The sequence below is a fragment of the Acanthochromis polyacanthus genome, chromosome 23, assembly GCF_021347895.1.
Source record: "Acanthochromis polyacanthus isolate Apoly-LR-REF ecotype Palm Island chromosome 23, KAUST_Apoly_ChrSc, whole genome shotgun sequence".
Lineage (NCBI taxonomy): Eukaryota > Metazoa > Chordata > Actinopteri > Pomacentridae > Acanthochromis > Acanthochromis polyacanthus.
Genome location: NC_067135.1, coordinates 15,207,357 through 15,231,900, shown reverse-complemented (window position 1 = coordinate 15,231,900; position 24,544 = coordinate 15,207,357). Strand labels below are relative to the sequence as shown.

Here is a 24,544-nt window from a genome sequence, read left to right as displayed (position 1 = left end):
CTTTGCAGCTATAACAGCTTCAACTCTTCTGGGAAGGCTGTCCACAAGGTTTAGGAGGGTGTTTATGGGAATTTTTGACCATTCTTCCAGAAGCTCATTTGTGAGGTCACACACTGATGTTGGACCAGAAGGCCTGGCTCTCTGTCTCTACTCTAATTCATCCTAAAGGTGTTCTATCGGGTTGAGGGCAGGACTCTGTGCAGGCCAGTCAAGTTCATCCACACCAGACTCTGTCATCCATGTCTTTATGGACCTTGCTTTGTGCACTGGTGCACAGTCATGTTGGAAGAAGAAGGGGCCAGCTCCAAACTGTTCCCTCAAAGTTGGGAAGATGGAATTGTCCAAAATGTCTTGGTATGCTGAAGCATTCACCACCAAACTTTAGACTTGGTACAATGCAGTCCGTCAAGTATCGTTCTCCTGGCAACCGCCAAACCCAGACTGGTCATCGGATTGACAGATGAAGCGCGATTGGGTCACTCCAGAGAAGGCGTCTGAACTACTCTAGAGTCCAGTGGCGGTGTGCTTTACATCACTGCATCTGACACTTTGCATTGCACTTGGTGATGTATGGCTTGGATGCAGCTGCTCAGCCATGGAAACCCATTCCATGAAGCTCTCTGCTGAAGCTCTGTTCTTGAGCTAATCTGAAGGCCACATGAAGTTTGAAGGTCTGTAGCCATTGACTCTACAGAACGCTGGCCACCTCTTGGCACGATGCGCCTCAGCATCCGCTGACCCCGCTCCGTCAGTTTACGTAGCCGACCACTTCATGGCTGACTTGCTGTCGTTTCCACACACTTCCACTTTCTTATAATACAGCTGACAGTTGACTGTGGAATATTTAGGAGCGAGGAAATGTCACGACTGGATTTGTTGCACAGGTGGCATCCTATCACAGTTCCACGCTGGAATTCACTGAGCTCCTGAGAGCGACCCATTCTTTTACTAATGTTTGTCAAAGCAGTCTGCATGCCTAAGTGCTTGATTTGATACACCTGTGTCCATGGAAGTGATTGGAACACCTGATTCTGATTTGGAAGAGTGAGTGAATACGTCTGGCAATATAGTGTATGTATGTAATCACTTCAGATATTTTAAGGATTTTTTGGTAGATTTTTACTCATTTTTTGAAAATATGTACAAGAATTTCATTGCCAAATTTGGGGGATTTTTTAAAAAAAATAAAACTTTCCTCATTTAATAGCAACAAATAATATTTTTTCCTTGGTCGAAAAAAAATCAAAAAATTCAGCAAAAAAATTCACCAAATTTCTAAAAATTTGCAAAACCTTCAGGAAGAAAATTCCAATAATTTCTTAAGTAGCCCTTAAATTTTATTTAAAAAATAAATCCCCCAAATTTGGCAAGAACATTCTTGTAAATATTTTTTTAAAAATCTAAAATTGATTACATTTGTCAGTAAAACTTGTTTTCTTTAATAACATTCAGAAATAAAATCAACCAAAAAACAGCGAATGTCACACAAGGGTTAAAGAAAACTTAAGGAATTATTGGAATTTTCTTCCTGAAGGTTTTGCAAATTTTCAGAAATCTGGTGGATTTTTTTCAGACAAGGAAACACAATTTTTTGGTGCCTATAAATGAGGACAACAGGAGGGTTAAACAGATGAAGGTGAGTAACATTCAGTGACTCAGTGTGGTCATGAAGCAGGTAAAGAAAAACATCCAAGCAAACAATGTGAGAACCAATTTAAATTTAATCACTTTTGTTAAATTCTCAGGTACATTCAGCACTGGCAGGAGAAAATGGGGGAAAAAAATCAAAATTAAAATGTTTCAAGCTACAAACAAAATTAAAAATATTAAAATTGTAACCATTACTCTATTAGAAGATAAACTTTTTATTCGTATTCTCCTCTTAAATATATGATTGAAGGGTCAGAGGACGTGTTTGAGAATAGAAACTCAGCTTCCCATAATAATCGAAGAATTTCATTTCCTCTCCTAGTCCCCTTAAACATCCCCTAAATACAGATTCAGGCATAAGACCACGTCTCTTCCTACTTTACAGTGTTGAGACCAGTTGCACCTTTTGTTTGTTACTCTAACGTTGCTTGCTGTAAAGCACAAAAATCCCCCAAGGGTGGAAACAAAACAAAACATGATTCAGAATACTTCAACAAAACAAAATAACGTTCCTCACTTTCACAAGGATTGCTTGTAAGAGTAAAAAAACAACAACTTAGTGCTGAAGACTGGAACATTACAACTTACGCTAGAAAATATGTGAAGGTCAGGGATCTATTTTTATCTGGTTATATTACAGGGCTGTGAGGAGGAAGGAAATGTGTGCCCGCAGAACTAAAATAAAGAGGCGGGCTCCCAAACCTCAGCGGGACTAAATGAAGCCAGAAAACAACCGCCCTCTGCTTCTTTTTCTTCAATGGAGGAGAATTCTGACGGCACTACACAGAGACGAGGAGGAACGCTGCTCTCTACAGGACAAAGGACAGAATTTTACTTTTGGAAGACAAAGAACAGAAGAGCGCGGGACAGGAGAAAGATGAACTGACATTTTCCTACAAATGTAATCAGGATTATGTGTGAGAACATTAAGAAGGCAGGAGGGGGGAAATGGCAGAAGTGTGTGGAAGACAACGCTGGCGTCGAAGTGGACGAGTTAAAGCACAGTGGGGCAGGTAGCGAGGGGCAGACACAAGTCCTGAACATGAGGCGAGAGAGACGTCTGGCCACGTGGAAACACTCCCTCCCAAGACTTCCTGTCTGCTGCGTCCTCTGCTACGCTGCTTCCCCCCTCTAGCACTCTTCAGCTTTCCCTGCGGCCTCCAGGCCCTCAGCGGCGTCTGTCCCTGGGGTTGCTACGACTGCGAGACCGTCGTCCACTACCGGCGCCTGGAGACGGTCGTCTGGGCCGGTGGCTGCTGTCCCACCTCTTCTCCCCCTCCCTGTCTCGGCTACGGTCCCCCTCTCTGTCTCGACTGCGATTTCCCTCCCTGTCTCGACTGCGATTTCCCTCCCTGTCTCGACTGCGATTTCCCTCCCTGTCTCGACTGCGATTTCCCTCCCTGTCTCGACTGCGATTTCCCTCCCTGTCTCGGCCTCGGTCCCGCTCTCGGTCTCCTTCGGCTGCTCGTCCGGCTGCCCCGCCGCTCGCCGCCACGCCGCCGTCCTTCTCCCGGGCCTTCAGCCTCTCCTTCTTCTCCTCTTCCCGTTTCTTGTCCTCCTCCTCTTGCTGCTCTTTGCGCCTTCGCTCGCGCTCCTTTTGCCGCTCTGTGCGATCTAAAAGCCTCTGCGCCGCCTGGTGGACACAGAGCACAGTTCAGATGCACAGTACAAGAGAAATCTGAAAGCACTCAATGCAACAGACTAAACACTGCATGTGTGTGTAGGACCTACCTGCTCCTCGGTGAGGGGAAGCCAGTATATACATGGAGCTGCTTTGGTTTTGAGGAACAAGTCGTCCAGCAGTTTGGCTGGAGGTTCATCTCCTTTCTCTGTCAGTGAGAAAACACAAAGGGGTAAGTTTTCTCAAACAGCGGAAGACAACTCAGCCTGTGTTTAAAGACATATTTTTCTAAATTATCCCTAGAAACACCTGCACAGAGTTGGAGCATGACAGCATTTATCTGTTGGGCGTACTGAATATGTTGGTCTGTTTCTTTTTAAGTAAGAAGTTCTTTTATGCAGATATTAGTACCTAAACAGATAATCATTAGGTCGACTTAACCCTCACGTCGTCCTGTGGATCAAACTTGACCCGTTTTAAAGTTTGAAAATGTGGGAAAAAATATATATTTTCACAGTGAAACTTCTGATGTCCACATTTTCAACATTTTTGGGAAGTGTTTGAACATTTTTTGGTGGAAAAAAAGAAATTTTAAAAATGTTTCTTTAAGAACACTCACAAAAAAAATAATCAACCAAAATCCAGTGAAATTAGCTGGATTTTGGTTGATTTTTATGTGAATGCTCTTAAAGAAAATATGAGAAGTTTGATTGATATATATATGTAATTACTTTAAATATTTTTAGGATTTTTTTGAAGATTTTTACTCACTGTTTGAAAATATTTACAAGACTTTTCTTGCCAAATACAGAGGATTTTTTTTTTTACTTTTAAGGAATTACTGGAATTTTATTCCTGAAGGTTTTGCAAATTTTCAGAAATTTGGGGAATTTTTTGCTGAATTTTTTTCAGACAAGGAAAGAATATTTTTTGGTGCCTGTAAATGAAGACAGCAGAAGAGTTAAGATTGTATACTCGATTCATGTTTTAAGTACAACTATGTTCCCACTGCAATTCTTTGAATTGGGCTGCTTTTCTTCAAGTGTTTTCCCCCACTAATATCCACAATAATAAAACCATTTGTAGAAGTTTTACAGAACTCTGTAGAACACAACATGATTTTCACAATGGCCAGCAAAACCCCACAAGCAGACTAAAACCTGTGATAGTGATTACGGTCTTCCATTTGGCAATTGACAAATTATTATGACATTCATGAGTTTATTTAGGCTTTTTCTCTCCTCTCCTTTTTCCCTTCGTGGTTAGTTCCAATCACATGAAGGTGCCTTACCCTTCTTGTCGGTCTTCCTCTCCTTGCTCTTGGCTCTCTCCCTCCTCCTCCTCTCTCTGTCTCTGGATCTAGATCGTTGCTCGTCCTCTCCCGGTCTTGCGAACTCCCGGACCTTGTCCCGGTCCCATTCCCGCTCTCCTCGCGCCCTTTCCCGGCGCTGCATCTCTCGTTCCCGCTCTGCCCACAGATCCCGCACACCTCTGTCCCGTTCCCGTTCTCGCTCCCGGTCTCTTTCACGGTCTCTGTCCCGGTCTCGCTCAGGCATCAGAGGGGGCAGCCGGTTCTGAGGAGCACCTGGCTGGACGACGAGTTCCTCCTCCCTGTCTGGCTTCAGGACGCCTTTGTGAAAGTCCAGCTGTGACGAAAAATAACAGGGATGAGGGGGAAAAAAATGCGTAAAGAGAATTAAACACACACTTGATGTAAATGGAGCACTTTTAATAAAACATGTAGGCTTGGCTCTACAACAGAAAAGTCCATCTGCACAGACATGGTGGAGAACTTGACAGTGGACACAACTTTTCAAAAATCCCTGAGGGCAGGCAGTACAGTATGTGGATGCTCATCTGAAACGCTCCAGAAATAAACTTGTTAATATTTCATTCCTTATGCCTTTTACCTTTCATAGCACTAGTTGCCTTCAAGCACACTGGGGTCTGCAGGAGTGATCATTAACAGAGGCTTTTTGATTCTCAGCTACTTTTAAGTTGACAATTTCTTAAAGCTGAAATGTCTGATTTCTTTAGCCACATTTTCCAGGTATATTAAGAGAACATTTTGATCTATTTTCTGCCTAGACATGACTGTTTTTCCTCCCTTTGAAACAACCACAGCAGCAGGAGAATATCCTCTCCTCTGTCTACTGTATTCTAATTCATATCACATCAAGTGTGTGTGTGTTGACAGCGATGCAGTTTGCTTCGTTTTTTAGCATTTTTGTCCTTTCCTACCTCGTCCTGCTCACAGAAGTCCACATTAAGCACTTTGGGATTGCTCGTTGGCCATTTGACCCCGTGGAGTGCAGCTCTGGTAGCGATTGCCTCCTCTGATGTAGCGTACTGTAAGAACAGGAGGAAAGAACAGAGGCAGAAAATCGCCATTACATCAAGTCTAATCATATATCAACCAACACGCTGCAAAAATAGACAGGAACAGATGGAGCCAGATGGATGAGAACACAGAGGTGATGGTGACAACTATTATGCAAATTATTCTATTACTGCTGAAGCTCAAATATGCCTTTCAGTAGTTCCAAAAACACACTCCATGTGAATACTGATAAACTGCTTTGGGTTGTGTGTGTTGGGAGCTTGTTTTAATACACAGCACCAAACACTGGTCACTGAATAGAATTTAGAGGTTTGTCGAAGAACAACGTGTTCAAAATTTGCCAGTTTGCAGCTGGTTAACATCATGCACCTACTCCATGGAAGTTGGTACTCACGGTGACGTAGCAGTGAGATTTAATCTTATCGATCCAGAATCCCTCTTCCACCACGCTGCCTGTCTGGTTCAGTAACTCTTTGAGCTGGCCCAGAGTGAAGGGTCGTACCTGAGAGGGAAAAAACAAAGTAGGACAACCGTCAACAACTCGAATGAGAGAGGTTGACACGCTCACACTGAGGGAAAAGCAAATCAACAGAGCAGAGAAAATGTAGATAAAAATAGTGGATTTTTGCCCCTGGGTTGTGTATTTTTTAATGTATTGAAGAAAAGTTGCTAATTTTGGTAAAACAAGGCAGAAACAAGGACAAAAAGAGCAGAACGGCTTAACCTCTGGTGGTGTGGCTCTAAGGATGATAATGTCAGTCAGTACAACATACTGGGTCATAACAACATACCTAAACAACAAATAATCTCCATGAAATCTTGTGAAAACATTTGCATTAATCAGAGAAAGACACCTAGTGATTTTGTTTTGTTTGCGGCACCGGTAAGTTAGATTTTCCACTTGTTCAATGCTTCATAACAAAGACAGAGTTTCTACATTGACATCATTAATGCTTCAGCATAAAACAAAAATTTAGATAAAAACACATATTTTCTCTAGTGCCACTCTCAAATTTTACATCTTTGGTGTCCAAAATTGTGAAGTTGTTTCTACATTTTAACTATTTAATCCATCAGTTTTGGTTTCTGTTAAAAAAAAAAAAAAAAATCGTAATGGTTCACTTTAGTTTTTCAAGCGTTCTCTGGATTCTGTGTTGGAGCAGTCCTAAGATTAGTGACATCGGGTGGCAATCTTTGACCCATGTGTAACCTCCATTTTTGCTCCTGTGACGCAAGTTTAAAAAATGTAAAAACGCTAGTCATTAAATGTGTAATGTCTGGTCTTGTCGCTGTGTGTTCAGTCATGCCCACTTCAGATGATGCCTAACTACAGTCATAACACCTGGCTAAGTGTTCTTGACTCTAATTATGGGGATGGTGATGACTGCGGTTATCACTGGCATCAAGACAATACACCTCATTCAAGAAAATCTGATTTATTTTGTACCACAAGAGGGGAAGGTTAAAGGCCTAAACTCAGCAAAGAAACAAGAAAACAGAATTGTCTGTTTTGTGAATTAATTTCAGCTTGACAGAATGGTGCAACCGCCAGTGGAACAGACTTAAACATGGAATGACAAACTTACCAGGTTTGTCACATGAATGATGTTTGAAACTTTCCCACGAGGCGGCGATGGCTGCTTGTTTGAGCGGACGGGGTCGTCGATGGTGACAGACACACCAGACTTCTGCTGACTAATCGAGCGACGCACCAGACTGTCACTCGGGGTAACTGAAGGAAAGATGAGGGAGAGGTGAGGAGAGTGATTGTGAAAAGCAGGAATGCTTGTAATTAAGGACACGGCAAAGGATGAAGTACTGCCAGAAGGATGATGGGAGGCAGAAGGCAGCAAAGAGATTTATCTCCAGTCATTTATAGCAATTAAAATCCCACAAACTTTTCAGTGAGGCAGTTTACCCTTCTTTGCCTCTCCGTCGAGGCTGACAGATGTCTGTGTTTCTGAAGCTTCCTCAGAAAGACTGCTCTTCCTTTTGTCTCTTGATGCCCTCCGTTGCTTTTCTCTTATCTCTGGTTTCTCAACCTCTTCTTCCTCTTCATTTGTCTGTCCATTTTCCTGGCTGTCACTTGGGACAACCTGGTGAGAAGGACCAGGTGGGAAAACAGAAACCCTAGTTTGTATTTCTGTTGGCAATAAAAGAAAAGAAAATGCTAAACAGCACTGATATGCGTACCTGTGTGACGGTGCGTCGGATCTTGAGGCCTTTGTCCGGGTCGCTCTGGTTAGCGTCCAGGTTTTCCTCATCTCCAGACAACTGCAGCTCCTCTGGGTGAAGCTCCACCACTGCCTCCTGGTTTACTTTGATGTCTGGGATTAAACACTAAAGCACAAAGACAGGAGGACATCAAGGAAAAGATAAGACAGGGAGAAGCATGTGAATAACTGAACTTCATCTTTTAGCTATTAGACTGCAAGAGGAATATTGCTCAGTTTTAGGTGTCCAAATTTATTTTTCACAATCCAGAAAGTGACCGATTATGTGAATAAAATCTCCAAATATTCACCCTGTCAACACGGTTACCGTGTCAAAATTTAATGCATTTCTATGATGTGATTTAAACATGAATTGTAATATTTACATACAACTGTTCTTATTAACGCCTCAAGCCAACATAGTTTTTCGAACCAGAAAAAAAAACTCTTAAAGGTAGTTTTAATGTAAAACACCAGCAACACTAACAACAATCACAGTCTCCCGTATTTTAGACAAGTCTTCTCAGATCTGCTGGACACCAGGTGCTCGTCCCCGTGCCGTGTCCGTACCTTCAGGGACTCGGTGGTAATTGTGATGGATGGTTTCTTAGCTGTCACTGCTGTGCTGGAGCCCCATCGCCTCTTCCTCCCTGCTGCGGTTCCTCCATCAGGCTCCCCTGCTCCTCCATCCGTAGTGGCTGGAGACGTCTTGCTGCCTGCAGGAGTCAAAAAAAAAATGTGATTTATGGCTGAGAAGATGGATTATTTCCTCTCTGTTGAACAGAACTCAACTGACAAGTTACTGCAAGCTGATAGCCTAAAAGCAGAAATAATTGCTTAAATATTTCAACCCAAATTGTTCTGCTGAGGGTAGGGTTTAAACAATTAAAGTTTACAGGATTGAGAACTGTAACTGAGAGATGAAATCATTTCCCTACCTCTTTTCTAATAGCTCTGTATTTAAAATAATATTTTGTTTAGTTGGTACATGTTTGCTGTGGTTTGTCTAAGCAGCTATTCTTCACTCAGGCCTTCCACCACACAGAGCTTATGGAAAGCATTTTATACAGTGAAAAAAAAGGAAGTTGTTAAACACAGTGTGCACTTGTGAGGCCACAAGCACAGACAGGATCCCTGCTGCAGCGTGTTAAAACTGCAGGAAATAATGCAACCTAATGATTTTCAAGGTGTTGTGAGCCAAACCAGCACATTAAGTCTTTTGTTTCAATATCAATTATGAATCACTGTGTTTCTACCAAAACACTCCAATGTTTTGGGAGAAACACATTTTCTTTTATTTCTATCAACATTTCCAGCCACAAAGGGATAAATTAATCTATGTATAAGCCACAGTCAGAGGAGCCTAGTGTCTAATCCGCTGCTGTTTGCTCTGAGAAGTCACAAGCTTCAATCAATTATTTTAAAAAATCCATTAAAGCTGGCAGAAATTACACTACTGACAAAAGTGTCAGAACTTCTGCTGTGGATCCTGCCAAAAAAAAGGACACAAGACCTTTCCTCTGGTTTTAAATGCCACACAAGAATACTTTGGTTTGGTCCTCTTGCAAATGAACATCTTACAAAAATGAAAAAAAATGTACAACTGAACTACAACTTTCATACAAAATTTTAAAATGAAATACATTTGGAGATCAGGTGGACCTAAAACTTTGCATTTTCTGCGACCCTCATGTTCACAAAATCACTAGTAAGAACGTCGATGCATTCCTGTATTCTGTACAGGACTTTATTCTTCATGTTTCTGGTCCAGGAGACGGAAAAGCGTGTGACTGGTATACTTACTGTTTAAGGATATCTTGCGAGCAGCAAAAGCCTTAGGAGTGGTGCTCTGGAAAGACAGAGAGACAAAAAGAGAACATACAGAAACCCCAGGGGTGTGGGGCAAGATGAGAACCAAGAGTCTGGACCCAAACAGGCATCAACAGAGAAGAGGTGAAACAGGAAAAGTGGAGGAGGGGTGGGGAACGAAGGGTTAAAGTAACAGAGGCCTGAAGACTCCAATTGTACCACATTAACGACAGGGTTCTTTGGTCGATATAGAGACTCCAGACACATTTCCGCCATCCACTTCTGCTCAAAGACGCGGAGAGAAATCTTTATGCCTCCCTACTTATGTGTGTGAGATTGACTCAACACAAGGAGAAGCAAGTACATGAAGTACATTAGGACATGAGTAGACCTACGTGAAACTCAAACTGGGTCATATCTTAATGTGGTCTGTTATTACAAGATTGTGTCCATTAGAGCACGCTGAGAACAGAAGGAAATAAAGACTACAAAAGCATCTGTGCATGTAAGTGGATCCTGTCTCTGTGTAGGATATAAATTTTCTGATGATAGCAGAACGGTTCAAAGTAACCTCCTACTATTATTCTGTGTTCTTCTGGTGAGGAGCTGACATCTCCATGATGCACATTAAGCATCAAAGTAATTGCATGTAGCTGAATCATGAGTGACGGCATTAAATATTATTCGAGCCAATGAGCAGAAGTGGAGAACAGAGTGTTGAAGACTCAATGATCTGTAAGCGGAGTGATCATTACTGCAGTTTAAATTCAACATAAAGATTTGTCATATTAGCAACAGATCACCGTAGTAGGAGTTCAAATATACAAAAATTGCAGTACATGTCAATCAAAAATTTGGACTAAATTACGAGGGCAGTAATTCACTCCTCTCATTTACAAAAAAGATCAGAAGGAAAGAGAAAGACTCTTCCATATAACTATTCCTTTAAAAATGTATACATTTTAAACAGTGGAATAATGACAAGTCATTTCCTGGTACCATTTGACACCTGATTCCTTACTGGCTCGACTATGGCCCAACCGCACGACAGTGTGAACTGTATCTAGGCAACAAGGATCCAATCAGAGAAGCCAGAGGAGTGAGGGTTCGATTTGAGTGTGCAGATTAGCCACCAGGCAGGAACTGATCACTGGACTGGACTTTTTTTCTTGATCAGGGCTGGGAAGGACTTTTCTCGACTGACTGCTGGTCACAGAGTCACATTTCAGTCTTTTGGGGAAGTTTCAAAGTGTCTTCTGATGGATTGTGACGGGGTTAGCGGGATGAGGTTTACTTTGTTAGAGTCCATGATCTGTGATGTACTTCTGATGAGATAAAAACCTGTAGAGCTGGAGGCTATTGTCCTTTATTATCACAGATAACAAACAGTCCTCAAAGCCTTTGTGACACTTCAGGGCAAATGAAATGTCAACATGACTGCAGGTTATCTGTGAGGTGTTGCTTGTCCATTTGGGTTTCTGCTTTCACAGCACAGAAGCAAGATCCGTCATCAGTCTCTTAATGGGAAAAACGATGGTAAAAATAATCCAGTCTTTGGTAAATTACAATCCAGAGAAGAAGTCAAAATGGGCAAATGGAACTCCTGGCATCAGCGTCTCTCCACCCACATGAAATCATACAAAATGCAATGGCCAAACTGTGGGTGTAGTGAGGAGATGGATACATAAATAAATAAGTAACAGGAACAACCACAGCCGTCCATCTGTCAGGTCCAGAGCAGAGGCAGGACATCCAAACCTCTTGTTGAAACATCCACTGAGTCACACTCCAGTCCACTGACAGTGTGGCTGCAGAGAAGGAACAGGCTCTGATTTGTTGACTATATCCACTTTTCCTGGGCAAGTGTGGACGATCAGTGGCACCATGTACTCACAAAAAGCCACAGTGTGTAATCTGTGTCATGTTATTTGTCCTTGGCAATGCGAGTCCTTTAAAGTCTCTATTGCAGCTGGAACTGGTGCAGAATTCAGGAAAACAGTCTCAATAGCAACTTTGGTAATGGTGACACAATTTACATGCACAGTCAGTGCATAATCTTACTTGCAGTCTCTTTTAAAAGGCGGGCCAGCTCGTCCAGGCAGTGTCCCAGATGTTTGAAAAAATGTGAGTAAATGCCCACATGTTCACATCACGTCCAAAGAAACAGGTCTTATCCACAATACTGTCCATTAAAAACAGTCCTACAATCATCACTTGTAAGAACATCATTTTAGTTACTCCACTGGAGTGTCTTTCAGAGTGTAATTCCTCAAACAGTGACTGTATCAATGCTCAATCCCTGCAGCAGTCCAATGTCCTTACTCCACCCCACAGGCAGAGGGCAGCATGGGGTTAGAGGTAGATAGAAAAACAAAGCTGCAGAGCTGGGGAATCTTTTCTTGATTCACATCTGGCTTTTGAAGGATGACACTTGTAGACTGTGCGTATCCTCAAAATGGCAGATGGGAAAAGTGGGGAGAGGGGAAGGCGATTGAAGAGTTAGCCACCCCCCGCTCCCGTAACCCTTCATTCGTCATCACCACACAGTGCGGTACAGTCCAGACCGGTTCAGATCAGCGTGAGGGCTTCCAACCCGTCGCTGGGTTACCATGACAACTGTGTGCTGCTGCAGTTACCATGGCTGCCACTGTTGTCGGTGGTGGTCTGATGCGAGCTCCAGTTCTTGCTGGCTCAGCGTGTCACTGGAGGGCTACACAGGAGGCCTTGCAGGCTCAGGCTTTACTCAGTGCCATGGGGTTGCAGACTCTGGGCCTAACTCAGGTACCAGCGACGCACTTGGGCTTAGCGGGACAGGAGTTGTAGGAGGAGTAGGAGGAGGAGTGGAGGAGGTGTTGGTGGTGGTGGTAGTAGTAGTACGCAGCAGGTACCAATAGGGGCAATGGAAGAGGCATGGGCACCTTCATAACAAAGCAATCAATGGGGTTTTAAACAGCAATCACACCATAAATATATATAGTGAGAGAGAAGCGTTCATGATGGGATACAAAGGCAAAAGATGGAAAGTAAGGGGACAAAGAGGGGAAGAGAGACAGCGAGAGAAAGAGAGAGAGTGAACAAGAGTGAGAGAGCAGCAGTGTGAAAGGAGTAAGGGAGAGAGCAGAGGGTGAAAATAGTTTGAAAGAAACTGCAGAAACAAGCCCTGATGCATCTCTACACACAATGTCACGGTCCATTACTCATGCAAACCCAACGAGGAAACAAGCCACGAACACACACGCACACACACACCATTAAGATAGACACATGCTGATAATAACTTCAACAGCATAAAAGCTCACGAGTAAATCTAATTTGGGTACTCTAGACATAAAAGCATGCCTAAAATGCAATCTGTGATTTTCCTCTGTGGATTCTGCTCTATAACCGGTTTCAATAGCAGGAACTTGTTATTGATAAAAGCTTTATCTGTAACAGTAACGTCATAATGAGCTCTAGCAACAATTCCCTCTATGCATGAATATAATTAGGCTGTAAATGTGACATTAAATGTAGAAATGTGCTACCTTATTAATTAAAGGGGAAGATCAACAACTTGTGACAGCATAAAATATCACACTCTATTCTGATGTGATGACTCTTAAGACCCTGACACACCAAATGCGGGTGTTTGTGCTAACAAAAGTATTAAATGTTGCAAAGACAACAGCTCATCCCTAGAGGCTGACGTGCATGATTATAAAAAAAAAAAGCTGAGCAGTCAAGGTTTTTATAGAAAAACAGTCTCATTGTGGGTCAGAAAAACAACTGAGAATAGCTGAGAAAAAATTACACTAGGCGCTGTAGGGTTTTGCATTGCTTTTAACTCGTATTGTTACAAGGACAAAAGGTAGAGGGGAGAAAATAAACAGAAAGTGGAACAAAATCTGTGAAATCACAAAGCAGAAAAACGAGGGCAAGAGCTGCCTTTCACTCACTCCTCGAGCACCAATTCAGCATTCTCAATCGTTGCCAATAAAAGCCAAATGGTGTTCCCATTTCTGGATACACCACAATAACTATGGCGCAGTCAAACACAGTCACTAAGCAAAGGTTGATTGCCGAGTTGGTGTGTCAGGGCCTTTAAGCTCACCCTTGTTTCTTCCCCCCTTCCCCAAACATACACTCCACAACGACAGTGATATAAGAAGCATGCACTCTCTGCAGCGTTGATGTGTAATTCAACTCAGTGTGACATCACGACGTTCAGTCCAGCAGCATCAACATACCTCTGCAGGGCTCAGACAGACATTGGACGTGTGAGAGATCATCTACATGAATGAGCTTGTTATGAAATATTAGTTGCATTAAAAGCAGATGGAAAGGATGAGTTCATTCTTATTTTCCCCAGGACCCAATTCCAACTCAGCCCCTGTTCATCCACCTATGCACATTTGTGGTAATTTTATAGTCATTTAAGAGATTAAAAGAATGTAAATACATACTGAGTTGTTGCTAAAATAAATAAATCTTCACTGGTGCCAAAGGTATTTAGGATTGTCTAAAAAACGACAGAGGGTGTGTTGGTTTTGAGTGAGTTGCCCAAATTGCACTGCTAATAACACATGCTTTTATATGAGTGAGGATGCAGGTTAGTGGGAGACAGAGGCTAGAGGCACCCACACCCTCTCAGTGACCTTACCTCCTCCAGGCGGCCTTCGCTGTTCTCCGGCTCAGCCCCAGAGGCTGGCTGCTCAGCCATGGAGCTCTCTGAGTCTGGTTCCACCTCCGTCACAGCAGCGGCGCTGGGCTCCGACACCTCCCTGCAGGAGGAAGACAGTCAGGGTGAGGAGGGAAGGGTGGGGCAAAATAGGTCATCATCTTATTCTTTTTAGCAAGCACCGATACTGACCATAACCACACACCCAATCAATATGATGACAAAGCCTGCTAGCACTTTACATGTTCTGTCAATACCTTCTCAGCGGGTGGGACTGTTGTCTTACCTGACCTTTTATAGACCAAATGATTAATCAAGAAAACAAATCAGCAGAATAATGAGTGAAGAAAATAACGGTCAGTTGTGGCACTAGCTGATGGCAATCCAAAGACAGGCCAAGACTACTTTTAAGCTCAGCTCTCAAGACAGGGTTAGTGTAAGAGGAGAAACTGATGTGTAGGACAAGACAGAGGCGAACACTGGAAGAGTCAGAGGAAGGGTGCTGGAGGCCACTGATCTGGGTCACTCCTGCTATAAATAACTCACCAGCAAACTGACACCCAGGGTCACAAACACTCCTCAAACTAACTCATACTTCATGACATACGCTCACAGATGCCTCCATGTGTGGTCTTCATCTGATCCACGCACGGTCGTTATAGAAAAACCCCCACCTTTAACTCAGCCAATGAAAACCACGCACTGTGGTTACTGTGAGTCAGACCTCACACAAACGCTTCCTCTCATGTTGTTTTATTTTATCACCGTTATCTAGGATGGACATAAAACAAGCAGATGTCATCACTGTATTTTAGCTTCCCCCTCCTTAACTTCCCCTACCAGCATTATCAAAAGCCTCCTCTGCCGCCTCCATGTGATGACACAAGCACCAAGGCAGCACCCTGTAGGTGGGAGAATCTCATCCTCTAGCATCCTTCACTCTTATTACCGTGCTCAGTTTCCTCTGCTGTTTGAGCAGTTCTTTGCATTGTACTTCATGGTTTGCATTTAATGGGAGATCTGTAAAACTGCTTCCTGTTTTTGAAAAGTATCAAACCATGAATTGTTGGGTAGTGACAGTGAACAAATCTAGATGCCGGTACATGAATCAGCAACATGTTCTGTCTCGAGTTCAATGGTAATCTTTTCATCCGTCACAGCAGAAAAACTTAAAATTTGAAGCAGCAATGCAGTGTTATTCATTTAGAAACATCACAAAGTGCACGTGCTGATCACTAGTTAATCTGCTTGAAATTGATTCCTCGATCATGAATTAACTTTTTGATCTCAAAAGGTTGATGAAAAAATAGCAGAAAATGTCTACAGTAATTTCCTTTAGCCAAAGGGGTTGTATTCAACATCCTGAAAAGATACATGTGACAGATAGTCAATTTCACGCACTGGGAAGAAACTGTGAGTCCCTTTTATCAAAAGATATCAAATAACTCTTTCAACTAGGTGATTTGTAGTTTGTGTTGGAACCAAACAATAAAAGCTATGCCCTTTATTCATTTTGGAGACTGGAAACAGCACTTGTAAGATATCTCTCTAACCAATAATATTTACTCAGTTTCATATGGCCTGCTCCGGCAGCCAAGTTTTAGCTTATCTCTTACTCCCTTATCATGCTAGATAGCCTGTAGCTTCACTACATATTTCAAAAGAGGGCCTGTAATGTTATTCTCTGTATTACTGAAATCTACCCAGTGCTTTAGGAGAGCCTGTTCAACCTCCTTCTCGAGAGATTAGTCATTGGCAGCAGTGTTAGTAACAGGACAGCATTTTTTCTCCCTCCAAACCACACACAGATTTTCTTCATTCGCCCTTGGTGTGGATGTCAGTGTCTACAAGTGTGTGCGACTCATGGACAAGGCCAGAAACACACCTGCACAGGGTATAAAGGGAGACAGATGTCAACTTGAAATACAATCCCTCAGGATCAAGAAAGACCAGAGCAAGGGGATGAAATGATCACTCAGAGAGAAAGGCTAAGATATTAACTGTGTGATGCTTGGCTCTTTCTTCTCAAGTAACGGCCTTGAAGTCCTCCTGCTCCACTCTTCAAACAGCTTTGTATTCATATGACTAGGCAAGAATGAGGAAGCACACTAAAGTACAATTTTAAACCAATGATCAATATTACAATCTGTAAAACGTACTAATTTCTTTAAAAAAAAACCCTGACTAAACATAACCAGACTTATTTATGACAGATCAACAAAATTACACAGATTAACTCCAAATTAATAACATGATCACATGAACCGGACTAAAACAGTGTCACTGCTCAAATCAGACATGTAGTCAGCTCCCAGGGGACCACAGTGTGAGTGCTGGTGCCAGCTGGGAGCATAATATCACACCATAAGGGACCATTCACACGGACTGTACAACTAACAGATGTCTGCTTTAATGATCTCCCTTGACAACAGGGAGATCAGTAACAGCTATAGCCACACGGACCCAAAAATACAAATATTGTCCTCTGTCGGTTTAACAACAAAACATCTGTAAGGAAAGGCCTGACATAATAAAAAGTTTGCTCTGAAAAAAGGATAAAACCAAATCTCTTGGCTGCTAGCATGAAAGAAAATGAAGGGGTCAATAGGAAAGACAGCAGGGAGGAAATCAACGTCTACATGCTCTTCCTCATCACACCATGAGATCCCAGGTCATTATTTATTCATTAATGTTTCTTTCAATGCAAAGCTATTTTAGGCAATCATCAAAGAAAGAAGACCCCCTTCCCCCCAAAAAAGATCTTCCCTGCTCCTTCAACCAACAAAAGGCTTTCACCGACGTCCCCACCCCCGGTCCTCCTCACATGGGCGAACATGTAACCCGCTCCTAACCAGGCCAACGTGAACTGATGACAAGATATTTATCAGTAAGGCAGGAGCTACTGGCTAACCGGCAGCGTAGAGCGGCGCAAAACGACACGCTGAGACCGACTAATGTATCCCTGATCATATCTGGACGAGTGGGGTAAAAGTACCAGCAGCAACCTGAAGCCTTGAGTCGCCCTCTGGCTCACTCTTACCCGTTTTTGTTGCCTTCGGACAGCATTACGGCCGGCCTTGAAAGGGAACCCCCGCTGATTAAAAAATGACACCCTGTCGCTGGCTGATGTTCCGTTCAGGTGTGGGCTCAAATCGGTAACGCGAAATTTAAAAAAATATATCCGGTACTGCTGTTCTTATCGCTGATTAGCCGTATACTGCGTCGGTATCAGGGATGCAATGCATGCATGACGGCCATGTTGGCTACCGAGACCAGCGTCAAGCCTCCCACATTGTATAAGGACTAACTTCCGGTCCGCGACTTCAAAAATAAAAGCTCAGCTTGACTTTCAAATGTGACGCAGACCGAAATTTAATCACAAGGTAATGATTAATAAATGAACTGCATTGAATGAAAATAGGGCTCCCGCTGCCAGCAACGACAGAAAATTACACGAAAAAGGCACCAGAGGAAGACAGTGACGCGGAAAAGGACCCTTTCGACAACAGCTGTGGGGCTGCCTCATTGAATGCCTGATTAGAAACACAGCACGCTATGAGGCATAAATGAGAAATCATTGAGCTGTTAAATCAGATTAAATTGACTATTTCTTTTGGTATATGTATTTATAGGATGACAAACTGTACATAAAAGTAAATTATTTCCACCTTTTACACAACCAAGCAGTTTATCAACACCCCAGGCATGAAACAATACAACTGAAAGAGTAAGATACACAGACATTACAAGACAGTTTAAAAAACGCAGACAGACATAATGCACCCTATTTTATTCACCTGACTTCAGTGCAGACATGGCCCTTTCTGTTGCAGTAGTAAATACTGCACAAATGGGATTAAATCATCACCTCTGTCTTGTAATAATCACTTCACAAAAACATTACTTAGTGTACATGAGTTGGTATGCTATGATGGAAATGTTCTTAAATATTTTACGGACAGGTATTAGAATTATTTTATAAGTATCTGCTGTTGCATGGTAATCTCTTCTATACAAAATGGCCAGAGTTCATTTTCTTAAACACCAAGTGCTAGCAAAAAATACTGCATTAAATCTTTCATCTGCTGCAGTAGCACACATGCTGTGTGTATGTTAGAATATCTCTGAAAGCACTGAATATACTGCCTGACATTATGCACAGGCTCTGATTCTTTCTTCCAGGAGTGGTGACATTATATACCTACTGCTCCACAGAGATGCATAACTGATCCACACTTTAAACACAGTGGAGTCATTAATGACGAATTGAATTTGTTATGTTTTCTCTAAGTTGTCAAATTCAACATATATTTACAGCTGTGAAAGATGTGCGGAGAACCGTGTTTCTACTGGCTGAAGTTCATCATCCAGCATCTTCCAGTATACCTACAAAAGCCTCTGATTTAGTCCATGCTGACTATACATTTTCACCACATGTATTTTGCCAGCCAATGGGAGAAGATTTATCCTGAAATGTGATTTATAATCTTTTGCCATCACCAGCAAAAGCAGTAACAAGCTGAGATATCCAGAAATTTATATCATAAATACAATACTGTGTCTACTCTAGTCTGTGGCAAATTATTCTTCAAATTAAATGTTCTGGAGGGAAATGATCAATAGGAGTCATAAAGACCTGTACATTCCATTTTTTGCAAACCACGTAATTGCTGTCAGGAGCTCTTAAAAGTGATACAGCTGAAACACTAGATCCAGGGATGGTATAAAAATTGCAGAATTATGTTTAGGAACAATACATATCTGTGTCAACATAAAGAAAGAATAGGTCAATTCACTGGAAATACACTAACTGGATCAGAAACACTTTTTTTTTTTTGCTTCACAGTAATAATATGTTTATGTCATATTACACTGAATAGCAGACATAGTGCATGAAACAGGAAAAAGTGACACAGAAAGAAAGGTGTATAACTGGTGTAACTTTTGAAATACAGCCAGCCATACAACAAAATGAACAATTCATGTTATATGTATTTAAATGATGGTTACTGACCTTTTTGAAAGGTGTGTTTTCTCTGCCCCTTTACTCTGGTTCATCTTTTTCTCATCTTCTGCGTCTTGTCGTTGGCCTGCCTTCTGAGGAATGATTGAAAATAAAAAACAGCAAGACTCAAATTATAATATCCCAAAGAGAGTTATCGTTAAAATGCAGCTCAATATTTAGCCATGGAAGGCAAGTTTTCTTTCAAATGCAAACTGAAAGGTGAGAAAAAGGTAACGTAAAGAAAGCAACTGCAAATTTCTGCACAAATTTGGAAACAGAATTACTTCTGCATGAAAACAACACATGCACAGACACAAGCATGGCAAATAACACCAGAAACAAAGCACACTCAAGCATTTCTGTTACAGACCACTGTCATACCACCTGGTGTCACAAATAGTATACATTTTATTTATCTGTGCCCCTTGAGAATGCCTGATACCTACAACAGCTTGACCACTAACCTTCAGCTGCCTGGCAGGTTGGATTTTATCTCCTGAGGAGGAGGAACACTGTGAGGACCGTGAAGAGGAGTCTGATTTAGAGTCAGAATCTGACGAGGAGCCTGAATCTTGGGCCTCAGTCACCACCACTCTCTGTTTGACAGCTTTCTCTTTTTCCTGCTCCTCCTTTAACCGTTTCTCCTCTCTTCGCTTCTTCTCATCCTGGCGTTTCTTCTCCTCTTCTTTTTCCTCTTCCAGACGTTTTCTCTCCTTTTCTTGTTCCTCTTTCTGGCGCTGTGTCCTCTCCTCTTCCAGACGTTTTCTCTCTTTTTCTTGTTCCTCTTTCTGGCACTGTTTCCTCTCCTCTTCCAGACGTTTTCTCTCTTTTTCTTGTTCCTCTTTCTGGCACTGCTTCCTCTCCTCTTCCAGTCGTTTTCTCTCCTTTTCCTTCTCTTCTTCCAAGCGTTTCTTCTCTCTTTCCTGCTCTTGTGTTTTCCTTCGCTCTCGCTCCAGCTCCTGCTGTTGCTCTTTCTCTTTCTCCTCCTTCAGTCGCCTCTCTTCCTCCATCTCTCTGTTTTCTTGTTGCCTCTTTGTCTCTAACTTTTGCAGTGACGATTCACTAGAAGACCCGGCAGTGGAACATGCTGTCTTTCCTGACATGCCATCAGCTGATGTGGTGTCCACGGCACCAAAAGCCCCCTCTGACTCCATCTTGTGTACAAGCAGAGAAAGGGGACCTGGTCTGCGCTTCACGGGGGGTTCAGGGCTGCTGGAGCGAGAGCTTGTGTCAGAGTCTTGCCTCTGCATGGTGGAAGGTGGGAAAGGCACCACCCTTGGGTGACGAGCAGCTTCGGGACCCTCTGCCTCATGGTCATCTGTGTCTGGTGGGCTCTGTTTGGGAGTGTCAGGCAGGGAGAACAGGTTGGGGGGTGGAGAGGGAGGAGGAGTGGGGTGGCGCAGCTGCATGGGAGTGTGGTGTACCTGTGGAGGTGGGATGTGCTGCGGGGGCTGAAGCTTGCGTTTGGATCTTGCAGCCGCTGGTGGGAGACTGGGGGGCATCTGCTGCGGCAAGGGAGGCACTCTGTTCCCCCTTCGTGCCCCGCCAGGACCGGGGCCCCAGTCCTCATCGTCGCTCTCATCATCACCATCATCGCCTTCATCGCTGTTGTCGTGGGCGTTGCTTCCTGCCGAGCCCCCAGCAGATCTGCTGAGGTGGAGGACTGAGTGAGCTGATCCCGGTTCACTTGGTGCGGTGCCCTCCTTCTCCTGGGCTCGGGGTACAGCAGGGGGCAGTCCCTGGCGGTCCGGCTGTCCCAGAACACGCACTGACAGGGAGGCAACTGCACGGGGAGGAGAGGGCGCTGGTGGCTCCTTGTGTCCTTGGAGAAAGGGGGCTCGCTGCATCCTTGCACTTGGAGCCTCAGGAGACTCCTGCAGGTGGAAGGTAGGACCAGAGCTATGACCCATCAAAGCATCTCCTCCTCCTCTTTCTTCATGTGTGGACGCAGAGGGCTGGGACGGAATGGTTCGATGCTGCTGGGTACAGAAAATGGAGTTCTTCTAAGAGGAAATGTGATTGCACTTTTTCTATCTATGAGTTATGGCATTAACAAGCTAAATTTCGATATTTTAGGAGCTCATCAGCAGTCCATAGAAACACAGATTAAAAGTAATTAATATACTTTGCAAAATGGAAAACAAGCTTTTTATACACCAATGTGTCGAGTTCCTTTGTTTTCCTCACTTTATTATTCAGACGGTGGAGGTTACTGACCTTGTCAGAGATATAGGAAGAGCTGTCATTGTCCTCAGAGTGGTCTTCATCCTCCTCTGGTGCTGCTGGGCTTTCTGTCAGACAGCGGCACGAGTCGGGGGTGAAAGGTCAACCACAACGTGAGGATTATATTCTTCAGACAGTCCAGTTATATTTAGTCTTAAAACTGTATCAGGCAACACAGCATTTAAAAAGAAATTAGTTTCTTTTCTATATATACATTTTTGTCATTTTTAAGTTTGTCCAAAGTGGCTGGGTAACCTGATTATATTGATGTAACACAAAGTTGAATGTACACCATGAGGAAACAACATTTTTTCTGTTTTTTTTTCCAGTAAAGAGCAACGTGTATTTGATAATCCATTATGGGAGCTTGCTGTAATCTGAGCATTTATAAACATGTTGACACTAAGTTAAATGACATAAATTATATGTACATAAAATTATCCAAGTGCAAATGTTTAAACATCATAAAAAATCCTATTCATGATTGTGTGTGCTTATTCAAGTGTTTTACCATCAGCCTCTTCCTCTTGCATCGCCTCTCTCTCCAGTCTCTGGCGAAGGAGCTCTTGCTGCTGGGCCAGGTATTGTTTTATAAAGCTGTTCTGGCACATCTCTTCACCGATCTACAACACAGAATAGCACAAACATTAGTTCAACATGTTGGCAAAAGATTATAAACCTAACTCAGCTTGAAAAATCTCCTACCTGAGAGTTGGGCTGCAGCCCGCCGTGCGAGGACGATGACTTCTGTAGGTTTTCTAACATCAGAGCCTACAGGGAAAGAGTAAAACAAGCCACACATCACAATTTTGAATCTGTATTCATTGTATTCTAATGCTTACTTCAGCTGATTACTTCACTGCAAAGCTTCTTTTGACTTATGAAATAGCTGTTGCACAAATTCTGTCCTCGATTGCGTAAGTTACTGTTTGCTGCTCCTCATCAGTGCAAAAATACATCAGCGATTTGTCTTTTGTAATGGATCCAAGTTGTATTTAATTAATCAGATATGAGATATATTCAAACAACGCATAGAGATTCACAAATAGCAGAAAACAACTGCAAAACATTGTAAATTATTTTGCGATACAGGATGTAAATTCTTGTATAAAACAGTGAAATTTTATTGAGTCAGTTTCAATGAAATAACAGATAATAACATGTTTGCCAAAAATAAATACAATGAGTTTACTACCCTTGAATTATAGGTTTATAAAATGACAGAAAAATCTCATTGCATAGTATTACTGACAGCACTACTAACCTCTAAGGTTCAACTAGCGCAGTCTAATTTACACACCATTGAATACTACACCGTGGCATTGGCGGAACCAATCTCCACCAACAAACATGTACTTTAAGTGGCACTCCATTATCCTTGTAGTGTCGTCCTGTGTCGCACGTCTGCTATTAATGAATTGATAACAGACTCAAAAAATACATTTGACTGCTTTTAGGTCAATTAATGAACTCACTGTGAAAGGACTAAATATAACCCTGCACACTGTCGATCCCTTCTATTCACTTTAATAATGACATTTTTGTAATTAAAGTAATAGGCCAATTCATAAATATAAGACTCTTCAACTTCCCAATAGTTTTAAATCTGACATGTAAGTTCCAACAACTGATTGATTAGTTGTCAACTATTACATTTCAACAATTTTGATAATCAACTAATCGATCAGAGTAATTTGGCAAAGGGAATAAAGTCTAAATTATTTTATTTCAGCTTCTAAATGCGAGTATATTATGTTTTCGAAAGTGAAAATACGACATTAGAGGATCATCTTCGGCTTTGGGAAACACTGACCAACAATATTTATCATTTTCTGACATTTTATAGACCAAATGACTGAAGATTAATAGAAAAATTAATCTACAGCGTGATCGACAATGTAAGAAATCGTTAGATGCAGCCGTGGTGGCAGAGCGGTAAGGTCTTTATTATTTAGTTTGACGATGCAAAATGTCTAGACATTACGAGTACTATTAATTGAGTAAGGAAAAATGGTAAAAATCGAAAAATATGCTTTAGGTTTTTAATAATCAGAAAATATGTTACCAAACAACTGTCTGGGGGAGGGGGTACTTTGACTCAAGACTTCAGTATTTCTACAATCCTGACCACGAGGCTCGGTGTTTTCGGTTTTAAAGTACCGTGCAAAACAACAATAGTGTTTATTTAACATGTCCTCACAGAAATTTGTACAAACTCGTCGTTAGTAGTGCTCGTAAAATTGTGTTTACATCGCGAGGCGCGCACTCGTAACCCCAACACACACACAGCGTGCGCGGGCACTGTCATGTACTGTACACTATGTGCGGCTGTTGGTTTGCTTACTCTCGGCTTAGGCCTCGACTTGACAGGTGCACAGTTCAACTGTGTGCAACACGGTGCACTGCGAGTAGTTACGAATTAAGTGTGAACTCGGTAGGTGAATAGTTCCGGTGTACTGTCATTAACAATTAGCCGAAAACAAAAGCTGTTGTTTATGTGTAATAACGACTGCACGGAGGTTTATGTATTCCCGCTCCGGAGCCCACACACCGTTACGGCCTCTAATGTTAACCCCCCCCACTGTCTCTCGCCTCCTGCTGAACTTAGCCAGACTCGACACAGACGTCTGCAACATGCGCCAAAACTTACCCCTTTGAGCCGCTTGATGAGTTGGTTTTTCTGCCCGCTTTTTGGGAGGTTTCTTTGCTCCAGGGCGGCTTTCAAATCCGCAACTCGGAGCGATTGTAGAGGTTTCCCATCAAGCGTAATATCTTCGTCCGCCATTTTGCTCACTCCGCTTGTCTAAACTCCAACAAGCGTCGCTACGGCTGCTGCTCGGCGTCACAGCTCGGCAGTTTCCGGAGACGCTCGGTTTTCGGAATCACATAACAGTACCGTGAGAGTTGTTGAAATGAATGGCCCGGTTTAGCCTACCGGGCACAATAATTTATCAATGTGTATTCACATTAAAAATAAAAATAAAATTAAAAAAATGCAGTTTTATTCATAATTTCACTAAACTAC

General features: G+C 42.5%; 1 protein-coding gene across 3 annotated transcripts; it reads right to left on the bottom strand.

Annotated features, from left to right (window-relative positions):
* Positions 1-1,703: 1,703 nt before the first annotated feature.
* On the bottom strand, positions 1,704-24,342 carry acin1b (apoptotic chromatin condensation inducer 1b). 3 transcript variants are annotated; one of them, XM_051944105.1, is made up of 17 exons: positions 24,170-24,342; positions 22,225-22,290; positions 22,031-22,142; positions 21,514-21,587; positions 19,761-21,275; positions 19,306-19,388; positions 14,274-14,394; positions 9,629-9,674; positions 8,396-8,541; positions 7,806-7,952; positions 7,531-7,708; positions 7,199-7,344; positions 6,007-6,114; positions 5,513-5,620; positions 4,563-4,917; positions 3,382-3,479; positions 1,704-3,283 (listed from the first exon to the last, which is right to left on the bottom strand). In XM_051944105.1, exons 1-17 carry the CDS (start codon positions 24,302-24,304, stop codon positions 2,819-2,821), a joined length of 3,903 nt encoding a protein of 1,300 aa, XP_051800065.1. In that variant the 5' UTR covers positions 24,305-24,342; the 3' UTR covers positions 1,704-2,818. The 3 variants fall into 3 exon arrangements, with proteins under 3 accessions (XP_051800065.1, XP_051800067.1, XP_051800066.1); XM_051944107.1 differs by having other exon boundaries at positions 19,306-19,385; XM_051944106.1 differs by having other exon boundaries at positions 19,761-21,272.
* Positions 24,343-24,544: the final 202 nt, after the last annotated feature.

Coding starts and splice junctions, on each gene's coding strand:
- acin1b (XM_051944105.1), bottom strand. CDS start 24,304: ATGGCGGACGAAGATATTACGCTTGATGGGAAACCTCTACAATCGCTC. Junction 7,345..7,530: donor CGACGGAGAGGCAAAGAAGG/GTAAACTGCCTC, acceptor TCTTTCCTTCAG/TTACCCCGAGTGACAGTCTG. Junction 6,115..7,198: donor TCATTCATGTGACAAACCTG/GTAAGTTTGTCA, acceptor TTTCCCTCTCAG/GTACGACCCTTCACTCTGGG.